Source organism: Oncorhynchus mykiss, chromosome Y (assembly GCF_013265735.2).
Source record: "Oncorhynchus mykiss isolate Arlee chromosome Y, USDA_OmykA_1.1, whole genome shotgun sequence".
Classification (NCBI taxonomy): Eukaryota; Metazoa; Chordata; class Actinopteri; order Salmoniformes; family Salmonidae; genus Oncorhynchus; species Oncorhynchus mykiss.
The window spans coordinates 21,983,130-22,008,946 of NC_048593.1; the positions used below are offsets into that span (position 1 = coordinate 21,983,130).

Genomic DNA, 25,817 nt, shown 5'->3' on the forward strand with positions numbered 1-25,817 from the left:
GCTGATGTTGTGGTAAGACTGTGGGCTCCAAACACAGACCCAGCTGCAGAGGAGAGAGAGTATGAAAGGACTGGAGTAGTGAAAGGGGAGGGATACTCTCCTCCGTATCCTATGTAAACAGGCTCAAGGGGTGGCTCTAAGAGCCCAATTACACGCACTTCTTGAGTCAACACAGACACAGAAAGGAGCTGTCATCACTTGGCCCTCGCAATAAAGCCCTGTGATTATCCCAGGTTTTACTGCAGGCTTCGCAGGGCTGCTCACATCACAGCCGTCTGCGTTACTTCCTTCCTCTTCCACTCCATCCATAAGCCTGCGACAATCATGTCTGACAGTTAATATTAATCCCAACGTTTTAGATGGGATTGAGAGGTGACAACTGGACACTGGATAACACAGTCCTTATGCATTAATTACAGGTGTGTAGGAAGCTTACAACTGTGTAAAATTCTATTTTGTCTGGATTCTACAGAAAATGTATTAATGGGTAGCTTAAATTGTTTTGGGAGAGGAGCAGTGAAGATGTTGTGTATTATATTTGGGCAATCTGTAAAACAGACAGTTAATATATAAAGGATGAATGACTTTCCCAAACATTGATATCTCTCTCTCTCTCTCTCTCTCTCTCTCTCTCTCTCTCTCTCTCTATCTCTCTCTCTGTTTCTCTCCTTCTCCGGTGTCTCTCTCTTGTCCCTCCAACGTCCTGACGGGCTGTGGCCGATGAAGGACGGCACGGGTTGCTATGACTACTCAAAGGGCACGGACAGCACGATCGGCTTCAACGGGTGCTCTCTCTCCCTCTCTCCGTCTCTCCCTCTCTCTAAATAATGAGTCTTTGTTGATACAGTGTATTCTTAGAAGCTACACTCTGGTCATGATCGTGTCCCTGGCAACACCAGCAACGTGTCAGATATCTCAGTGCTAATTTCACACAGATGTTGTCAGATTGTTAGTGTTGGCATTGTTATTATTGCCCCATAAAATATCTCTGTTCAGGAGTTTTTTGACATGAAATTTGGCCTTTATAACTACTCTGGTACTCGTCAAGATCATATTCCCTATTTATTCTCCTCAGTCAGTTGATTTCTGCATTTTCTTAGTGAAAATGCAAGATGACGGGAAATTGCAATGAAATACACACATGATGAGGAGGGAGAGACACAAAGAGAGGGTGTATCTCAGTAGTATAAAGTGAGTAGCTACATCCCCTTGTCTAGCCTACTCTCCATCTGAATCAATCCGGATTGTGGGTGGAAGCAATATAGTAGAGGCCACGAACTAAACACCCTGATTGATGCAAAAGTCCCCAAAAATATTCAAAACTAAAACAAAGTGCTGTTGAAGTTTTTTTTTTAGTTTTTTTTTCAAGGCCCATTGTGTCAGATGAATATAAGTAGACAGTGATTTTTAGGTAAGCAAAGATAATATGCTTCCTAAATACCACAATATCAATATGGCACAGCTGCAGCGCAATTACAGCAACAGCACAAAAGGTTTCTGTTCTGTGAGTCAAAAGCCTATTGTCTTTACAAATGCCTTGATAAATGAAAAATATATTTTAAGCTCACTGAGAATGTTTAGAGAAAACATTTTAATGCATAGCTAAAGCAAGCATATAGACAATCCTTTTTCCTTTCCATTTACCTTTTAGCTATGCATAGCTTAACATTATGATTGCGTTATGAAAATCTTCAAATTGCAAATGAACTTTGAATTTATATTAATGTGCAGGTAGTTCATTTTCTGAACTGCAATTTGTTTGTTGTTGTATTTATTAGTATCCTCATTACCCCATTAGCAGCTACTCTTCCTGGGATCCAACGGGGATAAAACAATTACATCACAACAAAACACAACACAACAACCACCTACATCATAAATAAAACAATACATCATACAAGGTATTATTTCATTATTACTCTATTATTACAACCCTGTAGCTCACTACAAATACATTTTGTAATAAGACCTTTGCTGCCATCTAGGGGTCAGCTGATATACTATTTTCCATGGGCTGCAGCATCTGCACTCATCTACCCATGACTGTGTATAACTGTAGGCTACTGATAGAGATGGATACTTTTCACGGTTCAAAGGGTATATCTTCTTACTGTCCTCATTTATTTTCATCCTGTTACTACAGGATGTAAGAGCATTGTATTACATTTCATGGAAGGCATGTCTATAAATCCTGCATTGCTCTCAAATGGCCCACATAATTTCATGATGGGATACTTGGGAGTTGGGATACTTGAATAATGAATTCTCTGGTACAGGATTTTAAGAGGTATACCGTTTTTCAGAAAGGAGGAATCATCAAATGATGTATAATGCAATGCCCATGACAATAGAATAATATATTTTATTTGCTAAAACTAGAGACAGTGTTGTATTGTACTAATAAACAGACATTCCATTTTATACTAGCTACATTATTTAATACATGAGTTTATAAAACTTAATGTACCATATATCCCTGTATAAAATAATTCCAAACTGATTGACTAAAAATAACTGCCAACCACTTTGGGAGCTTGTCCCAGATGCAGATGTAAGAGCCAATGAAAATAGAGGTGGTTGGAAAATAACGCCTCGATCCCATCCACAGTATGTTGCGCCAAATGATACGTAGCATCATCTGGATCAAATGGTACGTAGCATCATCTGGATATGTGTGCAATGAAAGTTCCACATTCGCTTTCTGCTACCATTTCTGTCAAGCCGTCTACACATACAGTTTGTTGCATACATTCGACAAAATCCAACGTATGCACCACACATAACGTTCTGCAACTGCCTCTGCAACGCAATGCTGTTCGGCAAATGCAGCGTTCCATTGGAAATTAATATACTTCTCATGTACTGTCGGTGTGATCGAGGCGTAAATATTACGTAAAGTTACGTCAACACCGCAGTCTCGCTACAGTAGCACACCCACTGAACGCCCCTGTACCACGACAGAGCTGACATTGAAACCAAGGTAAGATTTTATGCTAGTTTAAGATGTCAACCGAATAAATATAGACCTTTAGGATCATAGCATGTATATACTTGACTTTCAAAATCCATTCGATCATGAATTCTTACGTGACTGCCCCAAACTGGAAGTCACACCGCGATTTGGGGAGGCCTCCCACTGCAAGCTGCCTAACATAGCTCGCGCTAGCATCAGCAAACAAAACAGCAACATGCCACGAGATTATCAATTATTCATTGTGTGTAGTACATTCATTGTGTGTAGTGCAGAAATGCGTCGTCTGCATGCAAATAACTGGCCATGCTGTTGTCATTTGCATTGGCCATGTAGTGACAGCTTGATTTGAGAAATATCCGTTATGTTAACGTTAGCTAACAACAGCTAGCATTTAGCTAACACATTGACAGCTCAATAACACAAACGTCGCAGCATTCGTATAGCTAGCTAGGTAGCGAGCTAGTTAGTTAGCGTAGATAAGTAAGTCAGTAGTTAGTTAGCTAAATGTGGTAATGAGAAGTGGTATCACTACTTGAAAGCAGGCTACCTTCATCTGTTGAATGATAGATTGCTGCCGCTTGTGCTACACTCCCCTTAATTATATGACCAGCTAAAGTGCACTGTATCAGTTACAGTAAGTGTACGTTTAAGTTTCGCACAGTGGAGTTTATTATTCCAATGTTCCTGAGAGGTGACTCTGGCAACTAGAGTCTAGTTGTTCATTAGTCGTGGTCAAAATGCAATGCACTATTAGAGGAATGGTAATGAATACTAAGCCATTTTAATGAGAAATCATGACAAATCATCTTTACTCTGCTTGTTATAAGTTGTTAGCAATGCAACCTCTTTCCAACATAAGTCATTGTCATTGATACTTTGAGTAGTGAATCATTTCCATTTTTAATCCTCTCCTCACAGGTGTGAACACGATGGCGGCAGCTTTGCCAGCTCTGGACCCAGACCTGCTCCGGGAGGTCCTGGAGTGCCCCATCTGCCTGGAGACTTACAACCAGGAGCAGCTGCGGCCCAAGCTCTTGCAGTGTGGCCACACTGTGTGCAGACAGTGTCTGGAAAAGCTGCTGGCTAGCACCATTAACGGCGTGCGATGCCCCTTCTGCAGCAGGGTCTCCCGCATGAGCAGCATCTCCCAGCTGGCCGACAACCTCACTGTGCTCAAGATCCTGGACTGTGCCAGCTCCTGCACCACTGCCGGCGCCCTCATGTGCAAGTCCTGCCGCAACCGCCTACCCCGACAGTACTGCCAAGACTGCGGCACGGTGCTCTGCGACCTCTGCAAGGGTGAGGGCCACCAGCAGCAAGGCCACACTGTCCAGCCCATCCGGGCGGCCGCTGAGCAGCGCCGGAAGGACCTGGGTGGTAAGCTGGCATCCCTCCGCGAAGCCATGGACCACATCCAGAAAAAGAGGGCAGCCATTGACAGTCTGACAAAGAACATGCGGGTAAAGTACCGGGCAGTGCAGCAGGAGTACGCCCGGGCTGAGCTGCGTCTGCAGGAGGAGCTGGGGCGCCAGCGGCGGGCCTTCGCTGCCTCCATGGCCGAGGTGGAGAAGCTTAACAGTCAGATCCTGGAGGAGCAGACATACCTGCTGAACCTGGCCGAGGTGCAGGTGGTGTCCCGCTGCGACTACCTGACCATGCAGGTGAAGCAGAGTGACATTGCCCTGTTGGAGGACAACGGAGGGGTGAAGGATGAGGAGGAGATGGACCTAAGGAGCAGCCTGGACCTGCCTACTCTGATCAAGCTCCAGGACCCTGAGCTGGTGACTACGGAGCATCCCGAGGCCCTGGACGTGGCCCAGCTCACCACCAAACCCTGCACCGTCAACACTGATGAGGAGGAGGGGCTGCTGGAGTTTGGGGTTGGTGCCATGTGCAGGGCTGCAGGGGCGATGGGGGACCTGTACAGAGACATTGATATAGTAATGCCTGTAGATGAGGCTGTGTGTGCCTCACCGGGCAGCTTTAAATCCAAGTCCATGGATGAAGGGGGGCCCTCCTCTCCCGGTGATGCCAGGGCTCGCTCGGGGCCACAGCACTGCCAGTTTGTAAAAAAGATGGGTTGCAAGGGTAACCTGCCGGGGATGTTCAACCTGCCAGTTAGCATCTGCGTCACCTCACAGGGTGAGGTCCTGGTGGCTGACCGGGGCAACTACCGCATCCAGATCTTTAACCGCAAAGGCTTCCAGAGGGAGATCCGCCGCAACCCCAGCAGCATCGACAACTTCGTCCTGAGTTTCCTGGGCGCCGACCTGCCCAACCTCATCCCGCTGTCCATCGCTATCACGCCTCAGGGCCTCATCGGGGTCACCGACAACTACGACAACTCGGTCAAGGTATACACCACCGACGGCCACTGCGTGGCCTGCCACAAGAATCAGCTGATCAAGCCCTGGGGCATCGCCGCCATGCCCTCGGGTCAATTTGTGGTGACTGACGTGGAGGGCGGCAAGCTCTGGTGCCTGGCGGTGGATCGCAACGTGGGTGTGGTCAACTACAACCGCCTATGCTCGGCCGTGCGGCCCAAGTTCGTGACATGCGACGCAGCAGGCACTGTCTACTTCACCCAGGGGTTGGGCCTGAACATTGAGAACCGCCACAACGAGCACCACCTAGAGGGGGGTTTCTCCATCGGCTCGGTGGGCACGGATGGCCAGCTGGGCAAACAGCTCAGCCACTTCTTCTCTGAGACTGAGGACTTCCGTTGCATCACGGGCATGTGCGTGGACGCAAACGGGGACCTTTTGGTGACAGACAGCGGCAGGAAGGAGATCCTGCAGTTCCCCAAAGAGGGCGGCTTCAACGTGCTCATCCAGGAGGGACTGACGTGCCCTGTGGGCGTGGCCGTCACACAGAAAGGACAGCTGATGGTGCTGGACTGCTGGGACCACTGTGTAAAAGTCTACACGTACCTACAGAGGAGACGCTCCTCCACCTGCTAGGGGCTAAGAAACTACAAATCTAGTGTGTGTGTATGGGGGTGTGTGTACAGACGGTGGTGAACTGTTGATCTGTCACTTTAAAATAAATGGCTTCATTCCAAACAACTCATGCTCCTCCATGATCTGATCTCTGGTCAGTGCTTAGCAGGTCATATAATGAGCCCATATTCTAATCACTGATCCGTGGTCAGTCAGTGGGACTGGCTAGGAGCAGACTGGAACCAAGCCTGTGTCTATCTAACATTTGAGCTGCATTGGTTGATTTTTATGAATCACAGCACTAAAGACAGCAATAATGCATCAGTGTTGTCACTTTGGGGGTGGGGGAAACTGGTATGTCAATCAATGTGTGAAATTGTTATATTTTAATTGATGTACTATACAAAAGAGGAGATCTGATCATTTCTAAGCCTAATGACGTGGCAAGAAAATAAATTGCTAAAAATGAATTGCGCTTACAGGCCTTATCGGTTTAGAAGGAATGTCTAATCGAAAACTTCTCAAACCTAAATGTAAAGGATGGGATCATGGACATGATCACTATAACCCAGCCATCAATAAAACGTATATCATGTAGTTCAAGTTCCTGACTGGAGTGTTGGACTTCCAGGGGGTTCCATCTTCAACCTACAAATGAGTGAAGTTACATGTAGACACAGATCTAGGATCAGCTTACCCGCCCTTAACTTGAACCATTGGTGGGGGGGGGGGGACTTCTTCCTATTCTGTAACTTCCAATCACATATCCAGGGATTACATTGTGCTATAATAATGGACATCCTTTATTAATCTGAGGCAAAGAAAAAATACACTTTCAATGTGATGAACAGCAAAACTGTTGCTCTCTGTCTAAATGTGATTTCATTCACTGGACTTAACTGGAGAGAGATTCCTTTACATGTAATTTCCTATTTCCTCTGAGTTCATTTAAAAAAAAATATATATATATATATATATATATATACACACACTACTAGGTCTTCTGGATGTTATGTTTCTGTGCATTATGTGTGTTGAATCAACCTATGTGTCTTTCAGAAGTTTGGCCTTCGGTGGAGGCAGTGACTTTACAGTATGTCTTACTAACGCATTAGATGAGTTTCTGTGTAACTTGTCTCAATTTCATGTTTGTAATGTTGATTATCTATTGAGTGCAATAAACCCAACATTGATGAAGATCTGCATGTTGTGCTTTCAGATTTATTGTTTATTGTAGATGACACTGGCTGTTGGGGAAATGTAAAAAATGTGTGGTGACTGGTAGCCTAGCGGTTAGTGTTGGGCCAGTAACTGAATCATTGCTGGTTCAAATACCTGAGCTGACAAAGTGAAACTTATCTGTGCCATTGAGAAAGGCACTTAACCCTAACTTTCTCCAGGGGCGCCGTACTATTATGGCTGACCCTGAAAAACAACACATTTCACTGCGCCTCTCCTGTCAATAGCCCTTTGTACTATAAGCCTTCCTGTGGTAAATTCTTTGGAAGTATCTGCAGTGCAGCAAATTAATTTATTCAAAGCATGTCTCTTTGTATTCCAGTGTTTACAATGCATACTTTGAACCCATTTATTTGGTGAAACATTAAACATCCTTTTCATGCTATCCACAGCCCTCACCCAGTCAGTAACAGACCAATTCCATTGTGAAGTTCTCAGTGGTGCAGCATAGTACAGTACAAAAGCCCCTTCAGGTCTTGCCTAAGATTTCTGTTGCAGGAAAAACTGAATTATGAAATGCAACTGAAGGAATTCCGAGAGGCTATTCTCTCTGCTTTGTCTCAGGGGCTATGGCCACTTATAAAATCAGGAATCATGTCTCTATCTGCAGCGTCCTGAACGCTGCACCATATTGAATAAGCCCCGCTTTTGTCTGGGATTTAATGAACCAATTAAGACTATTGATAGTCCACTCACCTGGGTCTAAATTGATCACTGACGGGACACCTGCATTACATGTAGCTTCCCACTCTCCCTGCTCACCTTTCTGGTACTGCAGCCAGAGCTGCTGTTGAGCCTTCTTGCTGGGGAAGTAGATGGTGCAGCTGAGCTCGGAGCCGTACAGGGCCTCAGACACGTAATGGCTGCCGTACTGCTGGATAAAGGACAGCAGCTCCTCTCTGGTGCTCTCTGCAGTCAGCGTCTTCAAAACCTTGGAGAAACCTGGGAACCGTGGAGGGGAAATAATGTGGAACAAATTGAATTATAGTTAAAGCTGAAGCAAAAAATGGTTTTGTAAATGCTATATGATTTACTGTATGTGTTTTCTGTGCAGTATGATAGTTTAGTAGTGGTAAGCTTGTAAAATAGTGAAATATATGACAGTAAATTGACACTTCATACCTGTAGACAAGGTGATGGCGCTGAGCTTTACTTTGTACAGGTTGCTCCTCACTCTCCACTGCTGAACCATGGGATAGCCCATAGCCTCATTAAACTGGGCATCGCCTGCAATGGACATAGACACATATATATAGTCATGAATTACTTCCACAATTTTAGTAGGCCCACATTTTTTCATGCATTAAAAGCTATGGGTAATTTGTGTCAGAATTTTAGTTACACAGGCACATTTGTAATTGTCCGAAGTGCATTAGCTAGCTTTGTTTCTCTTTCACACAAACACTGTCTGTGTACAGTGTGTATACTGTTGTTTCCAACAACACTATTTGTCTCGGCACGAAGGTTCCCACCCCGTGCGCAATCAATGGCAGATGGCCGCAACAGCTGCAATTGGATTTCCAGCATTAAGGCGTGAGCAATCTCACCTCCGTAATTGCATTACCAAACTATCATATGAGTCTGGGTCAGCACAGGGCCATTATAACACAGGAGTGAAGAGAACAACAACAACAGAATTCTCACTTAAACCTAAATCTTTTATTTATCCCCAGTTGTGTTCAGAGAAGAGTGGCAGACCCTTCTGGAAACTAGTCACAGGTCACCAAGAAGCAAAGTGCTGCAGCCAATTCAGCTAATGGACGGAGGCAGTAGTCCTGAGGTGCGGTTTCAAGCCAACTGACAGAGTAGTCACGGCCCCCAAAGGGGTCGTGGGAGGGGAACACGTGGGGTGAAGAAGGTGCACGTGTCAGCTTTTAGAGGGCCTGGAGAGGTGTGTGTATGTGCACGTGTGTGCCTACTGCAGAGGCGTGGGGATGTCAGGAGCAATAGCACAGTACAGTGCACGGGGATGAACATTGTCATTCTAGCTGACCTCACACTTGGAGTCCCACTCTTATGGGTTTAGAAAGCAGAGGATGCTGCAGTATTTCTAGGTATTCAGCTTACAGGAAATGTTGCATTAATTGGAAAATAAATCCTTGACAAACAAATGTAGAAACGTATACACTACCGTTCAAAAGTTTGGGGTCACTTATAAATGTCCATGTTTTTGAAAGAAAAGCACATTTTCTGTCCATTAAAATAACATCAAATTGATTAAAAATACAGTGTAGGCATTGTTAATGTTGTAAATGACTATTGTAGCTGAAAACGGCTGATTTGTAATGGAATATCTACATAGGCGTACAGAGGCCCATTATCAGCAACCATCACTCCTGTTCTCCAATGGCACATTAGAAAACCCTTTGGCAATTATGTTAGCACAGCTGAAAACTGTTTAAGGAAGCAATGAAACTGGCCTTCTTTAGACTAGTTGAGTATCTGGAGCATCAGCATTTGTGGGTTCGATTACAGGCTCAAAATGTCCAGAAACAAATAACTTTCTTCTGAAACTCGTTAGTCTATTCTTGTTCTGATAAATGAAGGTTATTCCATGCGAGAAATTGCCAAGAAACTGAAGATCTCGTACAACGCTGTGTACTACTTCCTTCATAGAACAGCGCAAACTGTCAGGACAAAACATTTCAGCTGTGCTAACATAATTGCCAAAGGGTTTTCTAATGATAAATTAGCCTTTTAAAATTATAAACTTGGATTAGCTAACACAACGTGCAATTGGAACAAAAGAGTGATGGTTGCTGATAATGGGCCTCTGTACGCCTATGTAGATATTCCATTAAAAGTCAGCCGTTTCCAGCTACAATAGTCATTTACAACATTAACAATGTCTACACTGTATTTCTGATCAATTTGATGTCATTTTAATGGACAAAAAATGTGCTTTTCTTTCAAAAGTTTGGGGTCACTAAGAAATGTCCTTGTTTTTGAATGGCAGTGTATGTTCCGTACACACTTGTATAAGTGTCCAAAGAATGAAACACATACACACACACACATACACACCTGTGAGGAGTTGTAGATTTGACAGTGGCTCAGACAGCACTCCTCTACACTGCTCCTCCACAGGCAACGGGATGACCATCAGTCCATCTGCTAGCTGGGGGAAGTCCTTGATGAAGTTGTTGTCCCTGAGAGAGAAAGAGAGAAAGAAAAGCACACACACAGAACAGTCAGCCCTGTCAGACAACATTGGCTTTTCATCTCCATCAGAGTCTGTAGTAAGATAGTGGCTTCTCTCCACTGTGTTTCAGGTGCTCCAACAGAGAGACAGGTGGTGCTACCTGATAGTGTTAGACACAGTGCAAGACCACTGACTAGAGATGCACAGCTACCGGTAATTTACCAACATTACCGTAATCTTCAGTAATTTTGTTAATGAACAGGTAATCTATGTTAACTTTGGTAATTTAGACTTGAATAACTTTTTTAAAAGTATTCATATATAGAATGTATTTTTAAATCTGTGTCCAGGAGATATCCAGTAGTTCTAGTGAATAGACCATGTGATTGAAGAGAAAATAGGCTAATTAATGATAAAATCGTCTAATCAATAATGCTATTGTTTTCAATTAACTCTGGAACTCTTCTAACTATTGACTTTTTTTCACAACTGCCACCAGTTTGCCACCAAAACATTTACAACAAAGACATATTGACGTAATAAAAAATATATATATATTATGCTTAAACCTTCATATTAAACACCAATGGTATTCACTAAGTTGATGGCTTATATTTAGGATAATGTTTTACAGCTTTGTCATTCTTGATTTTTTTTTTTTCTATATATTTTACAGGCCACATAGAGGGCCAGAGATAATTACAGACACCTGTGATCATCAGAAGTACCCCCAAAAAGGCCACTAGATGTCATGTAATAAAATTCCAAAAACTTGAAAGCTACCAAAATGATGGTAGTTTACTGGTAAACGTAGAACATTTCCAGTAATATACCCTCCCTTTGCAGCCCTACTGCTGACTCTGAGTCAAACAACACCTCCATATTCTCTCATTACAATGACAATGACTGGGTTATCAGACAGCAACAGGATGTTCCTTTGCACCAAGGAGCTTCTGGAAGGATTACAGACGCCATAAAGAAACGGGATGTTCTGTCAGGTTGAGTTGAAACTACTAGATACAGTTGAAGAGTGATATGTAATGGCTTGGGACTGTTACCGAAACTCGCTGGTTGGATCAAGTATCTCAACAGCATAGCAAGGAGATATATTGTCGTGTGATAGTTTAGAGGTCTAACTGGGGAGAAAGAGACCACTGTCTGGTTGCAGTAGTATGGGGGAATTGACTGACTGTGTGGAGAATGTGAGAGAGTGTGCCGGTTGGCTGCCCTTTTAAAGACTGGTAACAGGACAGGGACCTGCAGGGAGAGATAAGCTCTGCCCTGGAATCCTCTGCACTTCTGTCTCTCTCAGCTGGAGAAGGAATGAGAGGGAAGGGGGCAGGGAGAGGGATATGGAGGGAGGGAGAGGTCGACAAATTAGATGGAAAGCGAGAGAAGTCAAGAAAGGAGGGAGAAAGGGAGGAAAAGGCAAGTCCAATACCACAATCCAGTCTACTCCTCTAACCTAGAAAATTGTGTTTGTACTTCATACTTCTACATTCCCAGCTTTCATACTTCTCAATTGCATTGACCCTTTCTTTAAATCAGGGGTGTAGGCATTGGTAGGCCTGAGTGGACACAGAGCCACCCACTGGGAAGCCAGGGCCACCCAATCAGAATGAGCAAAAACAAGCTTTTTTTCTGGCTAGGCCCTTCTTTAAATCTGACCTTCCAGTTTCAGACTGAAAAACACAAGCGAGTGTGGTGATGCAGTTCATGTTATACACATGGTTATACATGCTATTGTGTTGAACATTATTGGGTTATGGAGGACAGCAGACACACAGACAGACATAGACCCATAATACTCTTTCATGGTGACTGGAACATGTCTCAGAGAAAAGAGTGGTCAGCTTCTCTTTCACATTCATTTTACATCTCTGTACGGTTTGTGCTAGACATTACATATCCCACCACCCACCAAAGCCTGCATCTTCCTGCTAAACACGGAAGAGAGCCTCTTTGAAGCGGACAAGGATAGCGTGCAGCAATTGCTCTCTGCTGTCTCAGCATGCTCCCTGGTGACTCTCCCTCTATCTTTTCGTCTGAGCTCTGAGCTGTTCCTTTTCTCGCTCTATCTGATTCTCACTTTCATGTGTTCTGTCTGGAGTTGTGTCTACTTCTGTCTACTCTCCACCTTCCCTTCATTGTCTTTCAGGAGAGCTTTCTCCCTAACCGCAGAGGCTGTTAGAGGCAATCACAGCCTCCTTTTACCCCGGGACTGGAGAGGAAACTCAAGGGCAGAGAGGAGAGGTGCCGTAAAAAAAAAGAGAAGATCCCCCTGCTGTGCTCACAGAAACCATATCGATTACCAAATTAAGTCAGAGAGAAAGCTGGGAGCTCGGTGCGGAACGAGAACCTGGAGGGACATGGCCCCTCCGATATGAAGCTTTATGGATTTTTCACACGCAAACAAGACTGTGTCCTTGTCGCCCACCTGGGCACCTTATTCATTCCTTTATTTACTTTGCAGTGTGTTTTGGCCAGGAGAGCAACAGTGGAGCGAGAGGTCTTTTTGCTGCTCATTATTGGAAAAAAGTGTTATTGTTTTGTATCAATACACTGCTGGAGAAGTGGCAAATTGGGTTAAGAATGAGAATGAGATTGGAAGTGGCACTGGTAGATTATAGATGCGCCATTCTCTCTAAAGAAAAGTGGATACAGTGGAGTGGTGATCACTTTAGTGTGATTAGACTCGCTTGCTGTCGTCGGCTCTTGAAACATGACAGAGGAGATGCCAACATGGATGAAACACAATGGTGGATTAAGGAGAAGAATTAACCCAGCTTTCAAAACAGACTTCCAATTGGCTATTTATAACATGAATCTCCTCTATCGTTCCCTTTCCCTATCCGTACAATAAGTCATTTTAGCAAATATTGTTGGTGAATAGCTGTTTCCAAGCTGAAATGCAGGAGCAGCAATTACTCATTACAATATTAGCTTTAAAAGCAGAGCGTCTGTAAGTAGCAGACAATAACAAATATACATAACAAAGCAGACAACAGGATGGAGTGAGGGATGATGAGTTATTGATGAACCCCACCACCATTACACACACACACACACCTAGCCACCTGTGAGGTTTATAGTGTAGTCTGTATGCGTTCCACTGTTGTGAGCATGGTATGTTACCATCCTGTATGTTTCATTCAGTACCCCTGTGTGTTCATTAGGAGGGCTGAGACTAAGCTGTCCTGCCCAGCTTTATCCTTGTGCTGCCTACATGCCTCCAAATGGGCTAAACTCTCCCCATTTAAACAAGGGCCTCCATGTTGAGTTGCGCACAAGTTGCTGACAATAGGTCCAGTGTTAATAAATATTCAGGGCCACGCGTCGATGTGGAAATATGAACAACTTTCTCAATTTCTTGCTCTCTTGATTTGCTGCAACTCTTTCTCCCTGAATTGCTTCCTTTCTATCTAGCACATTCGCACACACCCACACACGCACGCGCGCGCGCATGCGCGCACACACACACACAAATGCATGTAACATTCCTGACTATAATAGCTTATTTGAAGCTGTACTATTTGTGCTAGACATTTCCCACCACCCACCAAAGCCTGCCTCTTTCTGCTAAACACAGAAGATAACCTCTTTGAGTGGACGAGGGTAGTGTGCAGTGATTGTTCTCTGCTGTCTCAGCACGCTCCCTGGTGACTCCCTCTATCTCGCTGTCTGAGCTCCGAGCTGTTCCTTCTCTCTCTCTCCTCCCACAACCCACCTTTACTGGGCCTGTTGGTAATAGTCACGCAGGCTCCTTGGGGCTCTGAGTAACCATACCAACTTCAGCATTCTGTACCATACAAGAGCTAGTCTGTGTGTGTGTGTGTCCATATTGATTTATATCTAGGGAGGGGGAATTAAAACGAGCACAACGTACACAACCGGTCAAAAGTTTTAGAACACTTACTCATTCAAGGATTTTTCTTTATTTTTACTATTTCCTACAATGTAGAATAATAGTGAGGACATCAAAACTATGAAATAACACATAAGGAATCATGTATTAAACAACATTTTTTTTAACAAATCTAAATATTTTTTATATTTGAGATTCTTCATAGTAGCCACACTTTCCCTTGATGACAGCTTTGCACACTCTTGGCATTCTCTCAACCAGCTTTATGAGGTAGTCACCTGGAATGCATTTCAATTAACAGGTGTGCCTTCTTAAAAGTTAATTTGTAGAATTTCTTTCCTTAATGCCTTTGAGCCAATCAGTTGTGTTGTGACAAGGTAGGGGTGGTATACAGATGAAAGCCCTATTTGGTAAAAGTCCAAGTCAATATTATGGCAAGAACAGCTCAAATAAGCAAAGCGAAATGACAGTCCATCATTTCTTTAAGACGTGAAGGTCAGTCAATACGGAAAATTTCAAGAACTTTTAAAGTTTCTTCAAGTGCAGTCGCAAAAACCATCAAGCGCAATGATGAAACTGGCTCTCATGAGGACCGCCACAGGAAAGGAAGACCCAGAGTTACCTCTGATGCAGAGGATATGTTCATTAGAGTTACCAGCCTCAGAAATTGCAGCTCAAATAAATGCTTCACAGAGTTCAAGTAACAGACACATCTCAACAACTGTTCAGAGGGGCCTGTGTGATTCATGCCTTCATGGTCAAATTGCTGTAAATAAACCACTCCTAAAGGACACCAATACTAAGAAGAGACTTGCTTGGGCCAAGAAACACGAGCAATGGACATTAGACCAGTGGAAATGTTTGCTTTGGTCTTGAGTCCAAATTGGAGATTTTTTCCAACAGCTGTGTCTTTGTGAGACGCAGAGTAGGTGAACGGATGATCTCTGCATCTGTATTTCCCACCATAAAGCATGGAGGAGGAGGTGTTATGGTGTGGGGATGCTTTGCTGGTGACACAGTCTGCGATTTATTTAGAATTCACACTTAACCAGCATGGCTACCACAGCATTAGGGTTAGACATCCTCCTCCCTCCTGCAGGCTCATCCTGACATGACCCTCCAGCATGACAATGCCACCAGCCATACTCTACATGGCAGGAATGTCAGTGTTCTGCCATGGCCATTGAAGAGCCCTGATTTCAATCCCATTGAGCACGTCTGGGACCTGTTGGATTGGAGGGTGATGGCTAGGGCCATTCCCCCCAGAAATGTCCGGGAACTTGCAGGTGCCTTGGTGGAAGAGTGGGGTAACATCTTACAGCATGAACTGGCAAATATGGTGCAATCCATGAGGAGATGCACTGCAGTACTTAATGCAGCTGGTGGCCACACCAGACACTGACTGTTACTTTTGACCCCCCCTTTGTTCAGGGACACATTATTCAATTTTTGTTAGTCACATGTCTGTGAAACCTGTTCAGTTTATGTCTCAGTTGTTGAATGTTATGTTCATACAAATATTCACACATAAGTCTACTGAAAATAAACACATTTGACAGTGAGAGGACATTTCTTTTTTTGCCTAGTTTATTACATCTTCATCCCATAAGTATTGAAGGCAGCGCAACGTTACAGCTTTCTTATATAGCCAGTGGCCTCCCAAACTAGGCCTATCTGAAATATGAAAATGATCAATATAATTGCCAGGAAGTCTATTGTTCTGGCAAAGATGAGTCCACAGCAGATTGCTTAACTGTATTTTATATTGAGAATATAAACATACTATTTCTTCAGGCAAAACCAGAAAAAAATGAAACAAGTGTTTCCTGTTCACTAATCTGGATATGCGCCCCCGGCTTTGCACGCAAAAGCTTATGACTGGTCTTTGGTCAACAGTCAAGATACCCAACATTTTGGTTCTGAAGCACAAATGAGATGTTATTGAGACATGAATTTTGTGCAATACCGTGGGCGTATGTTAGGAACTAGATCAAATAGGCAAAGACGTAAATATAAAATTGAAATGGAATATGTAGCCTATGAAAAATATGTATTTTTTCACCTTCAGTTTCACACTCGCAACACCCCAAAACCTCCTCACAACCCCCCGGGGGTTAGGGCCCCCAGTTCAAGAACCACTGTGCTATATCTTTAAACTCCATTACTACACAGTCATTCCCCTCTTAAGATGTCCTCCCACGCATTGGTGAAATGATCCATTGCCAAATTATGTTTCTCCCGCATCCTAATACCCACCCTTATTAGATTATATTGGCCAAGGCGAACGATGATGTGCTCTCATGGGTATATAATCATAGAGTCCAAAACCACCTCTTTATACACTCCTTTAATACATAATTAATGAGAAGAAAAGGGGATAGGGGAGGGTGGGTGGATTCAATGTGGTGCAATGTGTGTCTCGGCCACTAGAGGCTACTCTTTCTCTGTATGGTGTCCACAGTAAGGCCCTAATAGGTTTCAACAATTTGGCCGATAATACAGTATCAACGTTTGGGCAACCTGAGATCACATCCAGAAAGAAAGAAATATTGTCATTGTGATATTAGCATTTTATTTGTTTTGCTCTCTTTCTCTTTCCTTTTCTATTTCTGTCTTTCTCTGGCTAACAGACGTCAGACGTCAGATGCATTTATAATCTTTAATTATTTGAGTTGGATTCAGAGGAAATGTAATTATTACAAATTATAGAATATTTTATTCCCTCCATTTCGTGGTAACTAAACAGAACAAACGACACAAAACACTAAAAAAGGTCATTTAATCCTATTCCTTTTTTGGATTTTTTCATCACTTCTCAATTCAGCCATTTCACTGTTTTAAGGCGTTTCCACTTGTCCCTTTTTGCATCCGGGAAGCGCTTCATGACTGCCTCTGTGGAGGGAAAGCAACAACTAGAAGATAAAAAGCACAAAAAACAGTAAGGGGTTGGGTTTGGGCTCATAAAACTTTAATAAATAAAAAATCCATATAAATACGTAAAAATCTTATCAGATTAAATTGAATAAGAAATTCGTAACCATTAATGCCCTATTTGCAATGATTGATTTGAAAATTCAATTAAGGGATAGGTTAACTTTTTTACACCTTTAGTCAGATAGTTCCTTACCCTGAAAGTAAGGCCAGTAGAAACTATAATCCATGATTTAGAGTTGTTTAAATAGCCACTATTAACTATGAACTTTGACTAACTGCCCCAATCACCACCCATAGTTTTTTTGTTAGCCATCTGATTATAAGGTCTAAAAAAAAGTTAACTATGCCTTTAACATGCAGTGTTCGGGACCCATGTCATCCAAAAATATATCATTTTGAATCATCTGTCCATTGAATATTCTTCCAAGAGTCTTGATGATCATCCAGGTGCTTTTTGGAAAACATGAGTCAACCTTTTGGATGACGTGGGTCCTATTATGCCTGGCAAAAACCAAACACTGCATTCTACAGTAAGCGCCTCATTACAAAGGTCAAGCATGGCGGTGGTATTGTGATGGTTTGGGGATGTTTTGCTGCCTCAGGACCTGGACAACATGCTTTAACAGAAGGAACCATGAATTCTGCTCTGTATCAGAAAATTCTACAGGAGAATGTCAGGCCATCCATCTGTAAACTGAAGCAAGACAATGATTCAAAACACAAAATCAAGTCCACATGAAAATGTCTAAAAATAAACAAATTTGAAGTTTTGGAATGGCCTTGTCAAAGGCCAGACCTAATCCAAATTGAGATGTTGTGGCAGGACTTGAAACGAGCAGTTCATGCTTGAAAACCCACAAATGTCACTGAGTTAAATCAGTTCTGCATGCAAGAGTGGACCAGAATTCCTCCACAGTGATGTGAGAGACTGATCAACAACTACAGGAAGCATTTGGTTGCAGTCATTGCCGCTAAAGTTGGCACAACCAGTTATTGACTGTAGTATATACAAGTATATACAGTTGAAGTTGGAAGTTTACATACACCTTAGCCAATTACATTTAAACTCAGTTTTTCACAATTCCTGACATTTAATCCTAGTAAAAATGTTTTGTCTTAGGTCAGTTAAGATCACCACTTTATTTTAAGAATGTGAAATGTCAGAATAATAGTAGAGAGAATTATTTATTTCAGCTTTTATTTCTTTCATCACATTCCCAGTGGGTCAGAAGTTTACATACACTTAATTAGTATTTGGTAGCATTGCCTTTAAATTCTTTAACTTGGGTCAAACGTTTCGTGAATTTGGCCCATCCCTCCTGACAGAGCTGGTGTAAGTGAGTCAGGTTTGTAGGCTTCCTTGCTCGCACACGCTCTTTCAGTTCTGCCCACACATTTTCTATAAGATTGAGGTCAGGGCTTTGTGATGGCCACTCCAATACCTTGACTTTGTTGTCCTTAAGCCATTTTGCCACATCTTTGAAAGTATGCTTGGGGTCATTGTCCATTTGGTAGACCCATTTGCGACCAAGCTTTAACTTCCTGGCTGATGTCTTGAGATGTTGCTACGGTTGCAAACCGTAGTCTGGCTTTTTTATGGCAGTTTTGGAGCAGTGGCTTCTTCCTTGCTGAGGGCCTTTCAGGTTATGTCGATATAGGACTTGTTTTACTGTGGATATAAATACTTTTGTACCTGTTTCCTCCAGCATCTTCACAAGGTCCTTTGCTGCTGTTCTGGGATTGATCTGCACTATTCGCACCAAAGTACGTTCATCTCTAGGATACAGAACGCATCTCCTTCCTGAGGTGTATGATGGCTGCGTGGTCCAATGGTGTTTATACTTGCGTACTATTGTTTGTACAGATGAATGTGGTACCTTCAGGCATTTGGAAATTGCTCCCAAAGATGAACCAGACTTGTGGAGGTCTACAATTTTTTTTCTGAGGTCTTGGCTGATTTCTTTTGATTTTCCCATGATGTCAAGCAAAGAGGCACTGAGTTTGAATTGTAGGCCTTGAAATACATCCACAGGTACACCTCCAATTGACTCAAATCATGTCGATTAGCCTATCAGAAGCTGCTAAATCCATGATATCATTTTCTGGAATTTTCCCAGCTGTTTTATGGCACAGTCAACATAGTGTATGTAAACTTCTGACCTACTGGAATTATCTGTCTGTAAACAATTGCTGGAAAAATGACTTGTGTCATGCACAAAGTAGATGTCCTAACTGACTTGACAAAACTACAGTTTGTTAACAAGAAATTTGTGGAGTGGTTGAAAAACTAGTTTTAATGACTCCAACCTAAGTGTATGTCAACGCACAATTTACAGTTCATATCAGGAAATCAGTCAATTGAAATCAATTCATTAGGTCCTAACAGATTTCTCATGACTGGGAAAACACATGACTGGTCACAGATAACTTTAAAAAAGGTAGTGGTGGATCAAAAAAACCAGTCAATATCTGGTGTGACCACCATTTGTCTCATGCAGCGTCACACATCTCCTTCACATAGAGTTGATCAGGATGTTGATTGTGGCCTGTGCAATGTTGTTCCACTCCTCTTCAATGGCTATGCAAAGTTGCTGGATATTAGAGGGAACTGGAACACTCTGTCGTACATGTCGGTCCAGAGCATCCCAAACATGCTCAATGTCTGGTCAGAATGCAGGCCATGGAAGAACTGTGACATTTTCAGCTTCCAGGAATTGTGTACAGATCCCTGCGACAATGGGCCCCAGGATCTCGTCAAGCTTTTTCTTTGCATTCAAATTGACATCGATAAAATGCAATTGTGTTAGTTGTCCGTAGCTTCAGCCTGCTTATACCATAATCCCACTGCCACCATGGGGCACTCTGTTCACAACGTTGACGTCAGCAAACCGCTCGCCCACACGACGCCATACACATTGTCTGCTATCTGCCCAGTACAGTTGAAACTGGGATTCATCCGTGAAGAGCACACTTCTCTAGCGTGCCGGCGGCTATCGAAGGTGATTACGATGCCGAGCTGCAGTCAGGTCAAGACGCTGGTGAGGACGATGAGCACCCAGATGAGCTTCACTGAGACGATTTCTGACAGTTTGTGCAGAAATTCTTTGGTTGTGCAAACCCACAGTTTCATCAGCTGTCCGAGTGGCTGGTCTCAAGACAATCCTGCAGGCGAAGAAGCCGGATGTGGAGGTCCTGGGCTGGCATGGTTACACGTGGTCTGCGGTTGTGAGGCCGGTTGGATGTACTGCCAAATTCTCTAAAATGACGTTGGAGGGGGCTTATGGTAGATACATGAACATTCAAATCTCTGGCAACAGTTCTGGTGGACATCCCTGCAGTCAGCATGCCAAAACTTGAGACATCTGTGGCATTGTGTTGTGTGACAAAACTTCACATTTTAGAGTGTTCTTTTAGTGTCCCCAGCACAAGGTACACCTGTGTAATGGTCATGCTGTTTAATCAGTTTCATGATATGCCATACTTGTCAGGTTGTCTTGGCAAATGAGAAATACTCACTAACAGGGATATAAACAATTTTGCATATGAAACATGGGACCAACACTTTACATGTTGCATCTATATTTTGTTCAGTGTATATTATTGAAATATATTACCATATATTTTAAAATGTATGTCACATTTATATATGGGTTTTAAATATATGATCATATATCTTAAAATATACTGTATGTCACATTCTTTGGTATATGGCCATATATTACTTTTCTGTATGGGAGCTGAGCTTCCATTGGAAGTCAAATTCCTGACTCTTTATTGGACTCTTAAATACCACTTTGTATCATAACCACTTCCTTCACAGTGAATGGAATGTTTACAGAGTCAGATGACTACAATGCTGTGCTGAAGGAGCTTTGTCTCTTCATAAGCCACACACTGGCACCCATTCAAAGCAGAACGAGGGCAATGATCACTATGGCTGCCGACAGCTGTAGTTGTTGTGCAAATGGCCGTGTGAACAAGGGAGCCTGGTTGTGAATCCTGATTAAACCACATGTGTTCTGGCAGTGGGATCAGAGCAGCACTCAGGCCCCAATGGAAACCATCAGAAATATCACCAATGACGTATCTAAACCCTCGATAGGTGATGCTATGTCTTGGCCAATAAGAGCCTTTTTTTGTATTGTATTTATTATGGAGCCCCATTAGTTCCTGCCAAGGCAGCAGCTACTCTTCCTGGTGTCCGGCAGAATTAAGGCAGTTATACAGTTTTAAAAACATTACAATACATTCATTACAGAATACACAACACACTAAGTGTGTGCCCTCAGGCCCGTACTCCACTACCACATATCTACAACACAAAATCCATGTGTACGTGTGTGTCAAGTGTGTATGTTACCATGTGTATGCATATGTCTGTGCCTATGTTTGTGTTAGGGATTCTGTTATCATACTGCCATTATCAAAGCCTCCTTTCAAGGCTTTGATTAATGGAAGTGAATCAGGGAAAAACTATATTCCCACATTAAAATAGCCAACTTGTCAACAAGGCAACGATGTGAGACATATCGATGCAGCCAGCACCAATTCAAGGGATGTCAAGAAGACATTTGATATGCAAGTATCTAAATAGTTGTTGGTCTATTTTGAGAGACAGACTGCTCCTGACAGATTGTGGTACTGTGTAGCCTAACCATTGCAGGGCATGTAAGCAACAGTCAGTGTATGCAAGCTAGCTTACAAAACGATAACCCATTGTTGATGTTATTAAGCATAGATGAAGTGGTGATTCATGTGTACAATTAAACTGCTTTTCTAATAGTCCTTTCACAACTGTTGAACAAATATTGTGCATTGACAATGAATGTAGTTAAAGCAAGCAGCCAGCCAAGTACTACACGACATGATGTATAGAAAAAAGATCACCAGTGAACCCAGTGTTTTTTACAGTCTATGATTGAACCAGTTCCTAGGTTTATTGTACTAAGAGTCATCTGTATACATCAATGATGTTGCTCTTGCTACTGGTGAGTCTCTGATCCACCTCTACGCAGACGACACCATTCTGTATACTTCTGGCCCTTCTTTGGACACTGTGTTAACAACCCTCCAGGCAAGCTTCAATGCCATACAACTCTCCTTCCGTGGCCTCCAGCTGCTCTTTAATACAAGTAAAACTAAATGCATGCTCTTCAACCAATCGCTGCGTGCACCTGCCCGCCTGTCTAACATCACTACTCTGGACGGCTCTGACTTAGAATACGTGGACAACTACAAATACCTAGGTGTCTGGTTAGACTGTAAAATCTCCTTCCAGACCCACATCAAACATCTCTAATCCAAAGTTAAATATAGAATTGGCTTCCTATTTCACAACAAAGCATCCTTCACTCATGCTGCCAAACATACCCTTGTAAAACTGACCATCCTACCAATCCTCGACTTCGGCGATGTCATTTACAAAATAGCCTCCAATACCCTACTCAACAAATTGGATGCAGTCTATCACAGTGCAATCCGTTTTGTCACCAAAGCCCCATATACTACCCACATTTGCGACCTGTAAGCTCTCGTTGGCTGGCCCTCGCTTCATACTCGTCGCCAAACCCACTGGCTCCATGTCATCTACAAGACCCGCTAGGTAAAGTCCCCCCTTATCTCAGCTAGTTGGTCACCATAGCATCACCCACCTGTAGCACGCGCTCCAGCAGGTATATCTCGCTGGTCACCCCCAAAACCAATTCTTTCTTTGGCCGCCTCTCCTTCCAGTTCTCTGCTGCCAATGACTGGAACGAACTACAAAAATCTCCAAAACTGGAAACACTTATCTCCCTCACTAGCTTTAAGCACCAACTGTCAGAGCAGCTCACAGATTACTGCACCTGTACATAGCCCACCTATAATTTAGCCCAAACAACTACCTCTTTCCCTACTGTATTTATTTTATTTATTTATTTTGCTCCTTTGCACCCCATTATTTTTATTTCTACTTTGCACATTCTTCCACTGCAAATCTTCCATTCCAGTGTTTTACTTGCTATATTGTATTTACTTTGCCACCATGGCCTTTTTTTTTTGCCTTTACATCCCTTATCTCACCTCATTTGCTCACATCGTATATAGACTTGTTTATACTGTATTATTGACTGTATGTTTCTTTTACTCCATGTGTAACTCTGTGTTGTTGTATGTGTCGAACTGCTTTGCTTTATCTTGGCCAGGTTGCAATTGTAAATGAGAACTTGTTCTCAACTTGCCTACCTGGTGAAATAAAGGTGAAATAAAAAATATATTGACCTTGACTATTATATTTCATTTTTACTGGCTTCGTGTGGGAGAAACTTTACATCAGATTGATCTTAAATTGGTCAGCAATATTGAAAGCATATTATTATGGGATCATGCATTAACTCCTCTAGCTTTACATTATTGTAATTGACATTGTGTTGATTTGTAATGTAGAGATGAAAGCTAAATGCTTCCACTTCAACAGCTACAGGTTTTGATAAATGTTTTTGAAAATTTTGATGACACACTATGTAAACAATACATAGTATTATATGAACTGAACAGAAGCTAATCCTTTTTTAATAAATGTGGAAAACAGAAAAACATTTTAGAATTTTTGATAGAGTTCTTATGTTGCTGTCCCCACTGCAAAAAGAAATACTTAAACGCATGGATTTTTGTCCTTGAAACATTACATTGAAATAGTGTAAATTCACATTAATTCCTAAGGAGGCTGTTCCCCCTGAGAAATATCATTAGGGCGGTTGAGGAATATCATTAGGGCGGTTGAGGAATATCATTAGGGCGGTTGAGGAATATCATTAGGGCGGTTGAGGAATATCATTAGGGCGGTTGAGGAATATCATTAGGGCGGTTGAGGAATATCATTAGGGCGGTTGAGAAATATCATTAGGGCGGTTGAGAAATATCATTAGGGCGGTTGTTGAGGAATATCATTAGGGCGGTTGAGGAATATCATTAGGGCGGTTGAGGAATATCATTAGGGCGGTTGAGGAATATCATTAGGGCGGTTGAGGAATATCATTAGGGCGGTTGAGAAATATCATTAGGGCGGTTGAGAAATATCATTAGGGCGGTTGTTGAGGAATATCATTAGGGCGGTTGAGGAATATCATTAGGGCGGTTGAGGAATATCATTAGGGCGGTTGAGGAATATCATTAGGGCGGTTGTTGAGGAATATCATTAGGGCGGTTGAGGAATATCATTAGGGCGGTTGAGGAATATCATTAGGGCGGTTGAGGAATATCATTAGGGCGGTTGAGGAATATCATTAGGGCGGTTGAGGAATATCATTAGGGCGGTTGAGAAATATCATTAGGGCGGTTGAGGAATATCATTAGGGCGGTTGAGGAATATCATTAGGGCGGTTGAGGAATATCATTAGGGCGGTTGAGGAATATCATTAGGGCGGTTGAGGAATATCATTAGGGCGGTTGAGGAATATCATTAGGGCGGTTGTTGAGGAATATCATTAGGGCGGTTGAGGAATATCATTAGGGCGGTTGAGGAATATCATTAGGGCGGTTGAGGAATATCATTAGGGCGGTTGAGGAATATCATTAGGGCGGTTGAGGAATATCATTAGGGCGGTTGAGAAATATCATTAGGGCGGTTGAGGAATATCATTAGGGCGGTTGAGGAATATCATTAGGGCGGTTGAGGAATATCATTAGGGCGGTTGAGGAATATCATTAGGGCGGTTGAGGAATATCATTAGGGCGGTTGAGGAACATCATTAGGGCGGTTGAGGAATATCATTAGGGCGGTTGAGGAATATCATTAGGGCGGTTGAGGAATATCATTAGGGCGGTTGAGGAATATCATTAGGGCGGTTGATGAATATCATTAGGGCGGTTGAGGAACATCATTAGGGCGGTTGAGGAATATCATTAGGGCGGTTGAGGAATATCATTAGGGCGGTTGAGGAATATCATTAGGGCGGTTGAGGAACATCATTAGGGCGGTTGAGGAATATCATTAGGGCGGTTGAGGAATATCATTAGGGCGGTTGATGAATATCATTAGGGCGGTTGAGAAATATCATTAGGGCGGTTGAGGAATATCATTAGGGCGGTTGAGGAATATCATTAGGGCGGTTGAGGAATATCATTAGGGCGGTTGATGAATATCATTAGGGCGGTTGAGAAATATCATTAGGGCGGTTGAGGAATATCATTAGGGCGGTTGAGGAATATCATTAGGGCGGTTGATGAATATCATTAGGGCGGTTGAGGAACATCATTAGGGCGGTTGAGGAATATCATTAGGGCGGTTGAGGAATATCATTAGGGTGGTTGATGAATATCATTAGGGCAGTTGAGGAATATCATTAGGGCGGTTGATGAGGAATATCATTAGAACGGTTGAGGAATATCATTAGGGCAGTTGAGGAATATCATTAGGGCGGTTGAGGAATATCATTAGGGCAGTTGAGGAATATCATTAGAACGGTTGAGGAATATCATTAGGGCAGTTGAGGAATATCATTAGGGCGGTTGAGGAATATCATTAGGGCGGTTGAGGAATATCATTAGGGCGGTTGAGGAATATCATTACGCCGGTTGAGGAATATCATTAGGGCGGTTGAGGAATATCATTAGGGCGGTTGAGGAACATCATTAGGGCGGTTGATGAGGAATATCATTAGGGCGGTTGAGGAATATCATTAGGGCGGTTGAGGAATATCATTAGGGCGGTTGAGGAATATCATTACGCCGGTTGAGGAATCTCAT

General features: G+C 42.8%; 2 protein-coding genes across 3 annotated transcripts in view; one reads left to right on the forward strand and one right to left on the reverse strand.

Moving 5' to 3' along the window:
- LOC110509815 (astrotactin-2) overlaps window positions 1-25,817 on the reverse strand; it is a 457,880-nt gene that overhangs the window by 103,503 nt on the left and 328,560 nt on the right. For both annotated transcript variants that reach the window (XM_036967227.1, XM_036967228.1), the window contains 3 exons: window positions 10,177-10,301; window positions 8,275-8,379; window positions 7,915-8,094 (listed from right to left, as the gene is read on the reverse strand). In XM_036967227.1, the coding sequence (XP_036823122.1) occupies window positions 7,915-8,094; window positions 8,275-8,379; window positions 10,177-10,301 (410 nt within the window). The remainder of the gene's footprint in view (window positions 1-7,914; window positions 8,095-8,274; window positions 8,380-10,176; window positions 10,302-25,817) is intronic.
- On the forward strand, window positions 2,636-7,112 carry trim32 (tripartite motif containing 32). The gene is made up of 2 exons (XM_021590939.2): window positions 2,636-2,980; window positions 3,893-7,112. Exon 2 carries the CDS (start codon window positions 3,904-3,906, stop codon window positions 5,932-5,934), a length of 2,031 nt encoding a protein of 676 aa, XP_021446614.1. The 5' UTR covers window positions 2,636-2,980; window positions 3,893-3,903; the 3' UTR covers window positions 5,935-7,112.

What these genes read in the sequence shown, in the direction of transcription:
- trim32 (XM_021590939.2), top strand. Translation starts at nt 3,904, where the DNA reads ATGGCGGCAGCTTTGCCAGCTCTGGACCCAGACCTGCTCCGGGAGGTC.